The sequence below is a fragment of the Lutjanus erythropterus genome, chromosome 10 (assembly GCF_056507025.1).
Source record: "Lutjanus erythropterus isolate fLutEry1 chromosome 10, fLutEry1.hap2, whole genome shotgun sequence".
In the NCBI taxonomy this organism is placed as follows: Eukaryota; Metazoa; Chordata; class Actinopteri; order Lutjaniformes; family Lutjanidae; genus Lutjanus; species Lutjanus erythropterus.
This window is the reverse complement of record NC_139326.1, coordinates 40220028-40235983: the sequence shown is the minus strand read 5'-3', so window position 1 is coordinate 40235983 and position 15956 is coordinate 40220028. Positions and strand designations below refer to the sequence as shown.

Genomic DNA, 15956 nt, shown 5'->3' with positions numbered 1-15956 from the left:
GTCAGCCAATCAAACACACACACACAAGCACATACCTGTTTGCCTCCTTTCTTTCTTTCTGTCCTTTCCTTTTTTCTCTCCCTGGTTCATTGTGTGATTGTGTCCTTGCTCCTCAACATTTTAGTGAAAGCGGTGCGGTGCCAGTCAATGCTGATCAATTGAACTGAGACACGCTGCTTTGGTCACATGAGGATGTTCTGTAAGCTCCTAAAAAAAACCCAAACCCTCTTTGTGTATGTGCGTCTCAGATCACAGAGGAGGAGATAGAGCGGATCATGTCGGGGCAGGAGTTCAAGGAGGACGCCCCGGAGCACACCTGGGGCAACAACGGCGACAGCGACCACAGCTCTCCCAGCAACGGAGCCTCGGAGGGCAACCAGCCGTCACCCGCCTCCACTCTATCATCCAAGTGAGTCGTTCATCTCATCTACTCCACCGCACAGCGCCGTGGTGGGGCGCACCATTGAGATAATGAGCTGGCCCTGACAGTCTAACACCTCGTTCCCATCTCACCCAGACTTTAGTTAAGGTATTCATCAGCTGAAGAATGCCTGAATATGCAGCACCTCAGGCTCAGTGATGATAGCAAACACAAAGAACTCACTGCACTATCTGCTGTTCTTGCTATAGAGACGAGCACATTGTCTATCTCCTCTCATCAAGGACAAATATTGTCTAGATACTCGCATGACACTATTTATTTTAGTCTCATTTTGTATAAACATCAAGTTTATCTGTGCAATCACGCAGCCTCACAACTATTCACAGACATACTTGTTTTATCAAATTAAATCTGAGCAGAAATGGACAACAATAACAGAATGCCTGGGGAGAGCAGGCAGATTCTAAATGAACTGCAAAGTTTTGTCTACAAGTTTCTCAAAAATTACAAAGATTTGTAATGGAAAGCTCCACCACGCCTGCCTAGACAAAGTTTAAATATTATGAAGATTGAAAGAAAGTCTGTATGTCCAGTATGGATATATAACAGGTCTGGGATGTGTTTAGCCTAGCTTAGCACAAACACGGGAAGCAGGGGAAAACTACTAGCCTTACTCTGGACTGGACACACAGATATGAAACATATCTGACTCTGGGTAAGATGGTAAATACTTGTATTTCCCAAAATGTCAGACTATTCCTTTTATGAAGTGGTGGAAAACCTACACTCTGAAAATGATCCTGCCTTTAAAACCTTACTTAATCAGTGCATTATCAGTAGATGGCGGTCGACACCCAGTTTGGAGAAGCAGCAGGAGTACTGGCATAGGAAGCTAAGTACTGCTGTGGACAGGATCAACAGGAAAAAGAATTTTTGAAGCCTAAGAAAAATCTATATCAGTTTCAGTGTATGCTATATTTAGAAGATTTTCACTGCTTTACCTTGCTGTCAGACAGCCGTTTCTGACTGGAAACCGCCATTATATAAGCCAAATATTACTTTCTCCAAACCAGTCAAACTCCACTGAAAGAATCATTCATTTTACATAGCAGAACACAGGAGTTGCTGGTCTATCACTGCCTTGATTAGTCACATTGTTTGTGTTATTTTGTGAATCTGAACTGTCCTTTTAAAAGACAGAAGTCCCACAGTAACACAAATACACTGACCAAACGAGGCAGTGGTAGACCAGCGGCTCCCATGTTTTTTGAGGTTAAATGACTGATTTCGCCAATGGAGTTTGGTTGGTTTGGAGAGAGTGATAACTGGCTTATATAATGGTGGTTTAAAGTGGAAAAAAGTTGTCGGACAGCAAGATATAGCCTTGAAAATATTCTAAATAAAGTATACACTTACACTGAGATTGATTTTATTTATTTTTTTCTATACGCGTTGCTGCTGACCCTGTCCACAGCAGTGCATCTCCTAGCTTCCTACACCAGTACTCCTGCTGCAAATCCCATCAACCTCACCTCAAATAATAATAAATATCCCTTTTAATTAAGTAAAAATTTGTAAGTATTACCAGCTAAATGTACTTGGTTACATTCCAACATTTCCTGTATGGCCGAGTGTGTGTAACCTTTGACCTTTCTGTGCCTCCAGTCGCTCTATGGAAATGAACGGCTACACGGCGGCCCTCAGGGACCAGTACATCAACACCTCCATGTCCACACACTACCAGCTCCTCCCTCACCTGTTCAGCTATGCTGCCCAGTCTGGCCTGCTGGCCCCCCAGCCCCGCAGCCTCTACCCACAGTCCCACCCGCTGGTGCTGCAGCTGGTGGCTGCTGAGGACCTGGCCCCCCTGGCAACCCCCATGCTCATAGAAGATGGGTGAGTCAATACATACACACAATACTGTATACACTACACAGTCTGTAAATATCATATCGACCATATACTTCCTCTGTGAACACAGTATATGCTGTGGTCCTTTTATCATGTGGTCGGCATACCATTAAAGACACAGTTAGCCCCAAAATCAAAACTTGAGTTGCAGAGTTTTGGAGATATCAGCTGTAGAGTCTGTCTGCTCTGGAACTAAATGGCACTCAGCTTGTGGTGCTCAAAGCAACAAATAAATACATTTGGAAAAATTCAAAACCAGTGTCTCTTGACAAAAATCATGGCCTGGTTACTCAAGATAGTCCACAGACCTTGTTGTTAGCAGTTTCATGTAGGAACTACTTTCTTTCTATTACTAAGAAGGAAATCCAGTAGATTCTATTGCAGAAAGAAAGTAGTTCCTACAGTTCCTACATCCATCCAGTCCTCAAAGGAAATGAAAATAACTATCTGCGTCTGGCATTTATTCAGCCAATATATAAACAAACTCAGTATAAACTCATAAAGCCAATAAATAACAGAGAAGAAACTGGAAAATAATTATAAATATGGTTATTACTGCTAGACCACATGCAGGATATATGTTAAAGAGAAGGAAAAAAAACACAAAACCAAGTAATTCATTTTTTATGTAATATCCACATTTGTGTGTAAGAAACATTTTGATCAATGCTTGCTAAATGTATCTATACAAAATCAGTCAATCAATACAAAAGATCTGCTTCTTCATCACACATTTTCTTTACAGTCGCTACCTCCTGTGGTTTTGCTGATGGTTCTGTGTCTAATCACTTCTTAATTAGCACTTTTTCTTGTTACAGGTAATACTTTATGATGTTATTTACCCTGAGTGTTAAATTCATTTGGACTTTCTTTAAAATAAAAATAGTCTGTGTATTTCGTTTATAGAACTGCTTCATAACGCTCTGTATTATATTTCTTCATCACTTAGCTAGATTCTGCTAAATGTCGGCCAGTGGACCATTGTATTCAGTCTGTCTGTTGGTGTTTTGTCTCTGTCAGTGAGAATTTAGAAAAAAATGCTGAAGCCTAAGCAGACTGCAGACTGGGATGAGCTCCTTGTGAAATGTTTTATTTTTTTAATTGTAAAACACTTCATGTTGAAGCAGCATCCACCACACTGGCTGATAACTTGAAAAGGGACTGTCACAGATTTTTACCTTCATCTGGCTGATCGACAGGTGTTTTTTTCAGGTCCTGATGGAGTAACAGTGTGGTTCCTTTATCGCTGACTATGATCAGTCACACTGCATTAAGTTAGAGTTGATGCAGAGTGAACACACCAGATTTGGTTTTACACAACAAGCTAATATTTTGCTCATAAATCACTCCTGACCCTGATCCTTTGTCTCCTGGTGTGTCTCAGGTACAAAGTGACGCAGGTGGAGCTCTTTGCCCTGCTGTGCCGCCTGGCAGACGAGCTGCTCTTCCGTCAGATCTCCTGGATCAAGAAGCTGCCGTTCTTCTGTGAGCTCTCCATAGAGGACTACACCTGCCTGCTCAGCTCCACCTGGCAGGAGCTCATCCTGCTCTCCTGCCTCACCATCTACAGCGCCCAGATCTTCGGAGACCTGGCCAACGTCACCGCCAAGTACACGCCGTCTGATGACGAGCTGCAGGGGTGAGTGACGGGGACTGGGAGAGGAGATAGGGGTCTCTGACCACCCTATCTCAAGATCTAATAATACTGCAACTACAATTAATTGCAGAATGATTGACATGCGTTCTTTGTTACAGTTAACAAAGAACGCATGTCAAGTATGAATGAATAAATGAATTAAACTTATAATCTGCAGCATTTTCCAAAAAACAGTATGACTCATATAAACATATTCCCTTTCAATCAACACTCATGGCCCACTGGATGTGTGTGCTGGTGGCTATATCTGCAGAGACCCCACTCTCTGTCTGTATTTCCTTATTTTTTTTAATTTTTTTGCTGTTTGGGATGTTTCATTAACCCACAACGTTGGCATTTGACATCCTGATGCATTTAGAAACAGCTCAGACAGATCCTACTGGTCTACTTTAAGGGGATAGTTCACCTAAAAATGAAAATTCAATCATGATCATGCCAGTTTACGGTCTGGTTTGTTTGTTGTTTGTTGTTGTTAGTCTGCAAAACACTGCTGGAGTTCCACAGGAAAACAGTGTTACAGAATCTCCCAAACAATGGAAGTGAATGGTGACCAGTTTTCAAATGTACAAAAACAACTGAAAAAAACATAAAATGTCTCCATACGGCTTGTCTGGCATAATCCAAGTCTTCTAAAGTCCTGACATGCCATTTGCACACCATCACAACACACACACACAGTTCAGACGGTGTACATGTGAACATGGTTCCAAGCTTAAGATCTACAGTGAAGATTCAGACTAAAAACATGGTGTGAATAACATTTTTTGGTCAACTTGGCCTGTTGGGGCTTTAGGATCTCTCAGCCCGTAACTTTAATGTATTGGTTCACTCTGATCAGCCTTGTTTGCAGCCACATCAGGAAGCTGATTTTAGTGAAAAGACTGATAAAACCTCTGTACACTTAAAAGCCAGGAAAAATTGATTCGTATTGTATTAGTATTTTGATTCTTTTTTTTCTTAGACTTTTTGAATTATGAATAGATTTTTTTCTGTGCCAGATATGTGTTTAAATATATGCTAAATAACTATCACTTAGTCTGTTAGCACTATGCTAACAAGATTGATCATTAAGGCACCAATGGCAGTCATGCAAAAAGTTTGATTACGTTTTTTTGCTTTATATGGAAGCGTGTTGCTTGGCAACAATCATCGATTCGTGTGTACTCATGTGGACGAGCATTGTAAGACCAGGCGCAGCTACGACCGTTGTCAGTCGGGCTTGGTGCACTCGGTGTTAAGTCCGGTGTAAGAGTTAAAACCTTCCTTTTTTACGACCAGCTGGTTCACTCGGCTCCTGATGTTTGAATCCTTAATCTATCTGAGGCAACTGTGTTTTACTCTTTTTTTTTTTTTTTTTATATTCCTTTACATTTATATTCAGAGTAGCAGACAACTTTGAAACTGATGCATAAAAAGCGCAAAATGCCACAGAATGCAGGAAATAAAAATAAAAATAAAATCTCATGGGGGAGGACCCCCTGCTCGATTTGGGGTCGCTGGTAAGGTGTCCCTTATTTTTCCACATTAAAGGTGTTAACCCAATTTAAACCAGACATTTCTATAGCTGACTAACATTATCTACTCTACATTAGCACAAGAATGAGGTAGCTAACCACATAGTTATGTTCAGCATTTGAAGAACTCGCCCTCACTCATATGTGTTGGTAATATCTGAGCTACAGTGACTCATTCTGCCTCCCACCTCTCTTTTGAGGAGCTCCATTAACATACAAAAGATTATTAAATGTTAGATTTAGCCTCCAGGAGCCTCACAGTTCAATATTTCATGAAGAGTGAATTAAAATGTTCCTCACTGCAACAACAAGGCTCTACAAAGGTGAGACATTCTTCTCTGTGAGCTCAGAGGGGTTTGATGTTTTCCCGTATGACAGCAGTGGAGGTATTATTGTTGGACGAGGGCCAGGGCAGCGGTCCGTGAATGGGAGGACTCCTCAGGACAGAGCTGTGGCTAGTACCGTCTGTCCCCTGCTGAGCAGAGAAGGATGTGTGGGGGTCTGTCTCGGTGTAAATCAGAGCAGAATTATCTGACCTCACGACACTCATTCTCCTAATATACGGCGCTGTTCTGTTGCTCTGGTCGATTTGCCTGTAGTTTAAGAGAGCATATCTGATTTACAGTGGCAGCACTGAAGTGTGTGAGAGAGATTGGAAGTGTGAGAGCCAGAGAGAGACAGGGAATTGAGGTCTGATGAGGGGAATTAAACTTTGAATCTTCCTTTGAAAGAGCTGTGGGATCAGGAAGACATTTATTAAACAGTCTGAGCAGATCTGACGTATTCCCTCCCTAATTTTTGCCTTGTTCATTGAAGCATGGAAGCTTAAGATAATGGGGCTTGAGGGATTTTATATATTTTGAAGTGCTTTTTTATTTCATCACAGTGGATTGAATGGGAACATGTGGACAGTAAAGCTACTAAAACTCAGTCTGTCTTCTTTTGCTCCTAGAACTTTAAATTATATTATTATATGTCTTATTTAGGCACATTTATCCAGTGTGATTGACAAGTCTTTGTGTGATTCCTCAGCTTCAGCGAGGATGGCATGGAGGTGATGGAGAGATTGATATATCTGTTCCGCAAGTTCCACCAGTTGAAGATCAGTAATGAGGAGTACGCCTGTATGAAAGCCATCAACTTCCTCAACCAAGGTATCATCGCAAAACTCTGCTACAACTGAGCCCAAGCTCTTCTTGGCTCTGTATTCCCCACATGACTCTGCTGTCACTTGTATCCGTGCAGATATCAGAGGACTGTCCAACATCACCCAGCTCGAGCAGCTCAACAAGCGCTACTGGTATGTGTGTCAGGACTACACTGAGTACAAGTACCCGCACCAGCCCAAACGCTTCCCCGAGATCATGATGTGTCTCCCAGAGATCCGCTGCATTGCAGGTAAGACCTGGAAATACTGCTGCCTTTAGATGTTGGTAGCTGAAGAAATGTATTCTTGTTTCAAATACTAGTAATAATGCTCATCCAGTGTTACCAGCCAAAACCTGGTGAATCACCTGTGAAATATCCTGTTGCACCTTGTCTTCACAGTTTGTTGCAAACATTGATTCTAAGATCCTGGCATTTACTTACCTCACCTGCACCGAGAACAACATCTTAACATGATGTTTTTGATCTGTTGTTAACAGGCAACTTAACTCTTTCCTCATCAGTGTTTTTTTTTTAAAAACAGTTGCCAGTCAGAACCAACATTTTTGACAAAATTCACATTTTTCAACACCCACAGTCTAGTTTCAGACAGAAAAAATGTTTTGTTCTAGCTTCATTCATTATTTCTGTAGAAGCACTTAAGAGTTGTTTGGTTTCATCCAAAAACTACTTTTCAGACAAAAACCCCCCCACAAAAACAGAGTTTTTGTGAAAGACATTTTTAAGCAGAATATCTACTTGATGTTTTTATTTTTGTTTTTTTATCATCACATATTACTTGCCTAAAATCACTGTCATCAGTGTGGTTAACATTAGGTATGTGTGTCCCCCACCTCCCAATCGAGACACCGTCCAACAGGCACGGGTGCTGGAGCGCTGTCTACCCCGCTGCATTGTGAGTCCCAGGGGCTGCAGTGTGAGCAGCCTCGCTGTGTCCGGGTCGTGGTGCGCCCTGCCCCACAGATCTGCCACTGAGCACCAGTGTTTTCATGCTAGATAGCACCATCTTCCAGTGGTTCTCTTCTTCCTCAAGTGACAATTTTTTGTCAGCTGATCCGTCACAGGGTCCCCTACTCCCTGGCAGCGAAAACAGTTTTTTCACGTTTTGTGACAGAGGCTTTCACACCTTTTATTTGATAAGATAGATGGAAGGTAAAGGGTAAGGACAGGAAAGGTGGAGCGAGAGTGGGAGGATGACATGCAGCAAAGCGACACAAGTGAAAGTCAAACCCACGACCGCTGCAGACGACTCACAACACATGGGGCACATGCTCTACCAACTGAGCTACTAGACCACCTACTTTCTTATGTTTTTGTATCTTAGTTACTAATGGGGATGACAATTTTTTAAATTTTTAATTTTTAAAGTGGTCCAGTTTTGAGCAAGACCACTTCTTCCGGCAAAATGGGCTGCAGTGTAATCCTTATGGGCGAGTGTACCATCAAAGTATGTCTTTTTTTGCCACTGACAGGCTCAGATTGTTGTCTGTCAACATTACAGAGAGGATCCCTACAGAGACAGAAGGTTTTTTAAAGAGTAAGGTTTTTTTGTTCACCTAGAAACAGCTGTTTTATTGCTCTCACCAAACTCACCAGACTCAGTTTACAGAAACAGAAATTGTATCACCTTCAACTGAAGTTGAACTTAAAATAAAAGTCATGAAATATGTCTTGACTTGTCGTTCCATTGTTCCACCAACCGCCAACTCTGGTTTGGTGGAAATAAACTCTTAATTTACTGAGTTAGATGTGAAAATATCAGGAGGAGCGTGAGGGAGGTCAGACATCAGAGAGGCAGTGGAGAGAAACGGCGTGTAGAGCCAGAGCATTTTCACATCTGACTCTGATGTGAAGGATTTATATCAACCAAACCATAGATGGTGACTGTTGGGGCACTGGAACAATGAGCCAAGATGGTTTTGTTGAGTTTTACTTTGATTTTGTTGAGTTTGAATGAAGTGAGTTTTACAATGATAAAATTACTATTTCTGTGAATGGCTTTGACAAGATCAAGAAGAAAAGGTCTGTGTCTGGATCCTTTCCATAATGTCTGAGCCTGTCTGTGACAAAGCAAGTACTTTTAGTGGACGCACTTTGATGGCACGTTGCCCAGAGGGATTACATTGTAGCTCAGTTTCGGTTCTCCTGAACAGGCCTGACTGCAGCAGTCTCACTTTGGGTTCATTGTCTGAAACTGTTGTACCTATCAGTCACTTAAAGACATAAAAATGTGGGAAAATAGTCTGTGCTGAAAAATGCATAAGCTCCTTTAATGCAAACGCCAATTTTCCACCATCTTGACCTGTTACCTTGACAACATATAACATTTTCACAGCATTAATCTTATTAGTACAATTTCAGAGTCACTCACCACTCTGCTGCTCTGAGTTCAACACTTTAAAGGACACTGCTCCCACTCACTAATACATTTCAATCCTTCAGCTTTTGTTGTCTTTTGTGTATAATGTTAAATTTCTGTCCATGAAACTTGACACTTCTTGCACTGCTGATTCACAATGAAAACCTACCAACAGCTCAAAGGGCACCTCCTCTCCCTGCTCCGGTTGGCAGTCAGTTTGAAATATCTGCAGGAAGTGTTGAGTTTTATTTACAGCTGCATCTTAACATGCAACAAGTGAATCAAAACTGTGCTGCTATTCAAAACAATGTTGATGTGGCTGACAGCATTTAAAGAGAAATCTGTGAAATATTTACTGTAATAGATCATAAAATGACCTCACTGTGTCATCAGAGATAAAGGAAACATGTTAAGTTGAAATACTTTCTTCACTTGACATGAACACTACAGCTGCTGTGTCCTCCTTTGAAAATGAAACTGTTTTAGTTTGCCCATTACATTAATTAGAGTTCAAATGAATGCCGAATTTTTGCAGGAATGATTAAGTGTTTGTTTATGAGTAATTAGAAATCATTAATAATCTTGTAGAAGGAGTAGATGTTTATAACTGTTAAACTGAGCAAAATGTTAATGGAGTTTAGCAGGCAGTGAGACAGGCAGCCATTTAATTCTACATTCAGACTATGTTATTTCAGAGCAGTGGGCTTTTTGTTTTCAGGATAACAGGCTGAACTTTACATTGACAGACAACTGACGGTTATAAACAGCTGATCATCTTACAGTGGAAGACTCATTGTAGTTTGTTATTGTCAGTTTACGAGGATGCGTCTGTCCCGAGCTCCTGCAGAGCTCCTGCAGAGCTCCTGCAGCCTGCCTGTTACTGCAGTGTCTGGGGAGGAAGGGGCGGGGGAACAACTCGCTTCAACCATTGTGCGTTAAACAGGGTTAAAATCTATTTAAAATATAGTCTATGGCTCCAACTCGCTATTTGAACTACAGCCCCTTAAATATTAATGCAATTAGTATAATAGAAAATGTCCATTAAAGAGAAGCTAAGCTAAAGGTGTGCATGTTGTGTGTGTTTGCAGGAAAGCTGGTGAACGTCCCTCTGGAGCAGCTCCCCCTCTTGTTCAAAGCAGTGTTGCACTCCTGCAAATCCAGCCTGACCAGCTACAGGACCGGCCCGTCGCCCTGCGTGACCACCGCCTCCGGAAACTAGACCCCCTCCCCCGACCCCGCCCGAGTCGAGGGACTGGTCTCCCCTCTTGTGAATGTGACAAGCAGCTAGTTTGTTTTTTGTAACTTTTTTCTTTATATATTTATTACACGACAGAGCTGAATGTATGCTGATTTACACTGTGCACATGCTTCTGTACAAAACAAATGCTCGTAGATGCATTGGTCTTTGGAGTTTACAAGTGTGTATCCAGTTTGCTCAATGTGTCAGTGTTGCTATTGTTAGAGCTAGACTTTAAAAGAGTTTATTTTATTCAGATGGGGGGCGGACAGACACGTGACGAGTGTTTTGAGACTACCTCAGGAAGATGTTGTTGCTATTTTCAGGTACCTTTTCTTGCAGTTAAATGAAGAGTTGCCCAGTCTAAAACCAAATCCCTGTGGATGCTTCGGCACCTCAATCAGAGACTGAATGTTCAAAGGAGCTGCATAAATCAAAGATTGAAAAACAGCGTTTTATGATGCTGAAAATGCAAAATGACTCAGCAAAACTGAGCTACTTTCTCTGCATGGACTCTCAGACATCCTGCTCTGGGAGGCAGTCTTGTCAATTTAACATTCCATGAGTTAAGGTGACAGTTGTTGATCTGTGGGATCTTCATTGAAAAAGGAGCATACGGGTATTTTTTACAATCATAGACTGGGGATGTAAGGCTTTAATGCAGGGGAAGGGGAGGATAGATGGTTTGCTGTTTTTAGTTTTATTGTTTTTCTTTTTTGACCAAAGTGTTATGCAATGCGTTTTTCAAACACCCATTGATGGGTTGGAAGCTGATAGCTCCACAAAAATTAAAAAAAGATTTCTTATCAATGAAGGATCAGGATAAGAAATGAATCAATCTGTGTCCACCCTCTGCTGGACGGACGAGTATGTTGCCGGATTTCATTCTAAATGCTGCTAAACGTGCGCACATTCTCGTGCACACATGTATGCACAGAGCAGACGTGATTCCCACTCTTTGTTTTTTTTTCCCTCCTCTGCTTCTTGTCAGATGGCTCGCTTTTTGAGCTCTGCTGCCTTCAGTGCCAGGAACTTGAAGCATTGTAGCCTGCGCTCAGCACACTTTTTTGAGGTCCACGGTGCTGACTATGTTTGGTTAAAGGGGTAGTTTGCGAAATCTTGTGCTCTTCAATTTATTCAGAAGAAACCAAAGACCAGAAGTCTGAAGCCACTGTAGAGCTAGCTTCTGTTAGCTAATGCAGCTTCAAACCAGTTGGGAAAAACAGTTATGAGTTATAGTGTATGCTCTACGTAGAATATTTTCACCACTTAACCTTGCTGTCAGACAACCCTTTCCAATGGGAAACTGCAAAACAAGCAGACTCCATTGGCACAAACAGTAATTTTACCTCAGGAGTTGTTGGTCTACCACTACCTCAATCTGTTTCCTGTTATTGTGTCCCTTTGGTGAATCTGAATTAAAACACTAGCAGACCGAAGTCATAATGAAATCAAACTAACAGATCGAGGCAGTGGTAGACCAACAGTTTTCCATTTTCTGCAGGGTAAAATGACTGATTTTCCAGATGGAGTCTGGTTGGTTTGGAAATAGTGATATTTGGCCTATATAACAGTGGTTTCCTGTTTGAAAAGTCAACCTGACAGCAAGGTAAAGGGATGAATATATTTTGAATATAACAGTTCATGAAGCAGTGTAGAGTGCTACACAGTTGCACACAACAGAGCCTCTGTTCCAGCTTCAGACCATTTGGGAAATCCAGTTGGTTCATTCACTGGTCAGATCATGCCAGATTTAGAAGAACTTGGACTGTTTTCAGGTCTTGTCAGGTCCAATCAAAACTTTTGCACAGACCCAAGACCAGTAGCAGTTTAAGGCAGACCTGACCTAAATCCAAGGTGCACAACAAAAAGTTAGGCCTTTTCCACCAACATGGAACCAGCCCTGTTCCGGTTCACACACCTAATTTTAGAACCTTTCATAGTATTTCCACCAAAAATACATTGGCACAGAAACAGCTGGAAACAAATAATCTACAGGCTGTTGCACAACACCCTCTGTTGATGATGCGTGCTGGATTTGAATGGTTCCACTCAAAACTGGGGGAAATGTGGGCTGGTTCACTTGATAGCACCAAGTTTCCAAGAGCTAATGTGGTGGAATAGGGCCTTGAGTGGACCAGAGACTTGGTACAGGTGTGATCCTCATTTTACTGGCCAAGGTTGTCCCAGAGACCATGGACTAGCTAACACAGTTTGCAGATTATCCCTTTAAACTGGCAAGCAGTGGACAGTGTGATTGATCTGGCCCGTGCCTCATGAATCCAGGCTTGGTTTAGAGAATTTAGGTGACTTACCTCCGGCTTGCATACCCTTTTTGACAGATATGCACATTGTTAAAAAAAAAAGCCATAGGAAATGGTCTTTATTTTTGAAGTATGAGATGATCATTTCAAACTTCTTGAAGTGTCTTCTTGGATTCCTCGAGTTTTTAGCCATTTCATGACGTACAAACAATTTGAAATGCAGACAAAATGCAGTCCTCGCAACGACTCTCTTTTTTGCACACGACGGTGAGGTTTGGAGACCTCGGCCACTGCCCACCCAGTGTGTTCCTCTCTCTCAGGTCCCTGCCGACCTGGATCTAAACAGGGTAAAGTGAGTGTTATGTATTGCATTCAGGAGTTCCTCAGTGACCACGCTGATGTACTTGTAGTATTAGTAGTTGTAGGTTCCAGGACATCGTAGGTCCTCTGTAGAAAAGTGTTTTTCTTTCCCACTTTATTTCCCTCAAGGCCCCCCCACCTCCATTCATTCAGTGACAGTTGATGTAGTTCGAAGGTGAGACACGCAGGGTGGATTTTTCTCTTGGCATTGGCGACGGACGGAGCGAGAGGCATCATCAGAATGTCACGGCTTCTCTCTCCTGTTTCCATCCAGCCGCTCTGTGCGCAGCCTTATCAACACATCCAGTCCGATGCAGTGTTCCTCTTTCAAATGTTCCAGTTAGCCTCTTTTCATCTTTTGATTTTTATACATTTTCATGTACCTTTGTAGTTATTGTGGATGTTTTGGGTTTTTTGTTGTTTTTCACATATTCATTGTCTTTTTTTTTTTGGAGTGAAGACAACCCCTATCATTTTATAAACTTTGATTGACTTCTTGACTTTTTGGACATGATTTTTAATAACTCATTCCGTTGTCCACAGTGGTTTATATATATATATAAAAAAAGAAAAAGTATTACTCAGGCGATGTCAGCCACATTTTATATGGACAATACTGACATGTTGGAGCCTTTTGTGTGTTGTTAGAATCAGTTCACATTTGGAGCCTGAGATTTGTGGGTCCAAACCTGAATGAAGGTACACCCACTTTCTACCACTGGGATTCTCAGAGCAGCTACGATGGCAGTGTGGAGAACTTTGTCTCTCTCTAGTTTATAAAATGCTTATCAGTCATCACACAGGCTTTTGAGGTTAAAGGGTCATGTCACCTAAATTACAAAAGACATACAAGATTGGGTTGTTTTGTTTTCTGCAATTTTGGTGAACTGCCCCTTTAAACGACATAATCTCAGGGATGTATTTCTATGTAACAAAAGTCTGAGTGGTGTGATGTATCTATAAAGGAAAAATCCCCCTAATTTTTTTTTTTTACCACTGGTGAGAAATAGCTGTAACTGATGGCAGCGCATTGCTGCCACTGCAGGAAAAGAAAAACAGATTAGTGTCATGTTATAATGTGAAAAGATTTAGTTATAGCAGGAAATTTCACATTATTCCAACATACAAATGTATCATGTTATAACAAGAAACTTTTAAATTTCTATTATTTATTATTGATATTGATATTGATATAGAAACATTTTGAATAACGTGACCAACTGATAGTGCTAAAATGTTATCACAAGAAACTGTTGTCATAACAAAATATAACTTACATTGTTATAAGGTCATATTATAACAGTTTTACCTCTTTATAACATGAAAGTACATGTTATAAGAGGATAAATAGAATTTTTTTTTTTAGTTTTTTTTAGAAAAATGTTTTTTGTTATAACAACAGGCCCTATATTTTCATGTTAACAACACATAAGCAGGTTATAACATGGAACATTTCATGTTATAACAAGAAAAATAGTTTATTGTTACAACAACAAAAATTTTGTGTTATATTGTGATAATTTTCTATGTTGTAAAAACATGAAATATCTTGTTATAATGTGAAAAGGGTCTTGTTATAAAGTGGAACTAATCCATTTTTCTTTTTCTGGTGTGGCGTTTCACAGTAGATTTTCAAAAAAACAAAAACAAAATCAAAAACAACCCATCTAAATTGATATAGACTATCAGGTGTAAGTGCCAGAATGTAAAGAGCAGGGGCTTTTCTCTTGAGCTGCCATTTTGCACTGATGTTAATCTGTACAGAAGCAGGCTCAGAGATGAAGAATCCTTGTAACTGCAGCAGCAATAGAAGACAAAGGTTCAGGGTGGTCACTTCATCTCAAAGTAACTCCAGGAATGCACTGAACATCACAGACGGCTGAGATCTGACAGTGGAAGAGGATCTGAAGGGGGGATTCTTCCTTTAATGATATTGATACTGGCCTTTGCTCATCAACATTAAACCAAAGCTCACCTCACCTACCTTACTGCCGCTGCTCTGATGTCCAGGCTGTCATATTTTGATACACACGTGCTGAAGAAAGTGTTCTTTTTTATTTTCTGTATTTGTATTTGTTTTGCAGACAAGGGATATGTCATTTGCAATTTCTGTACTGAAACTACCTCTTTATTTGTCATCATGTTGCTTACTTTCAAATCGGTGATTTTTGTCTTATTTATTGGTTTCATTGCACCAATGTTCTGTTATTTTGTGTCTCTTGTTTCACTCAGTGACCTCTCAGATTTATAACAAGCGCTGATACCTGTTTTCTTCCTTTTCTTCTTTTGTTTTAAATGTGTAAACTTGTTGCCTCACACTCCTCTCTACCTCAGACTGGCCTGCTGCTGTCAGCAGATTTGATTCTCTCTGACCTCCGGCTGTAAAATACGCTACACACCAAACACTCCTAATCTCTCCTTTCAGGGATCCTCTTCCTCCTTTATTTTGCTTTCTTTCATGTTAAATTAGCGTCATCTTTCGTTTCACTTCTGCCCTGTTATCGTGAATCCAAACCAAAGATGAAAGAATGTCAATGACAATGTCGGCGTACTGATTAGGTGTTCACGTGATGCATTCTTGCTGCAGTTAACCAGTGCTTTATTTTCCTGTGTTGACCTTTTGGGAATACGTCGTGTTATCTTGTGAATGGCTGTTTGCTGTGTACACTATACTCACCACATCATGATATGCCACTGTGTGTTTTTGTTCCATTGTGCTCCATGGTTGATGTTCATTGGTTAAGGCGGTTCAAGGTAACATGGAGTGGTAACAATGGGACTGCTGCCATATCTGACTCTGTCAGTGCAGCTTATGATCGATTATCAGTCGGTGAATGTAACTGTGGTCAAACTGACTTCTCCTTGTGTTTACATGCTTTTGCTCACGAGACCACAGACACGCTTCTGCAGTGTTAGCGCTGAGGTTGGACTCACACGGCCGCAATCAAAAAAATTTCTACCTTTAAAATGACTCATCTCACATACTTTACATTTCACTCAATGTGACTTAAGACAATATTGCGTGTGTGAGAGTCTGTGTGACGCCGATTTCGTCATCAGAGGTTGTACGCATACACTCTGTGCAGAGATTTGTCCATGGATTTG

General features: G+C 41.0%; 1 protein-coding gene across 3 annotated transcripts in view; it reads left to right on the top strand.

The window, feature by feature from the left end:
* The window catches only part of nr6a1a (nuclear receptor subfamily 6, group A, member 1a), a 118359-nt gene extending 104954 nt beyond the window's left edge, over positions 1 to 13405 (top strand). For all 3 annotated transcript variants that reach the window (XM_084729309.1, XM_084729311.1, XM_084729312.1), the window contains 6 exons: positions 249 to 409; positions 2048 to 2278; positions 3678 to 3932; positions 6497 to 6618; positions 6710 to 6862; positions 10079 to 13405. In XM_084729309.1, the coding sequence (XP_084585435.1) occupies positions 249 to 409; positions 2048 to 2278; positions 3678 to 3932; positions 6497 to 6618; positions 6710 to 6862; positions 10079 to 10209 (1053 nt within the window). In that variant the 3' untranslated portion in view covers positions 10210 to 13405. The remainder of the gene's footprint in view (positions 1 to 248; positions 410 to 2047; positions 2279 to 3677; positions 3933 to 6496; positions 6619 to 6709; positions 6863 to 10078) is intronic.
* The last annotated feature ends 2551 nt before the right edge of the window (positions 13406 to 15956 follow it).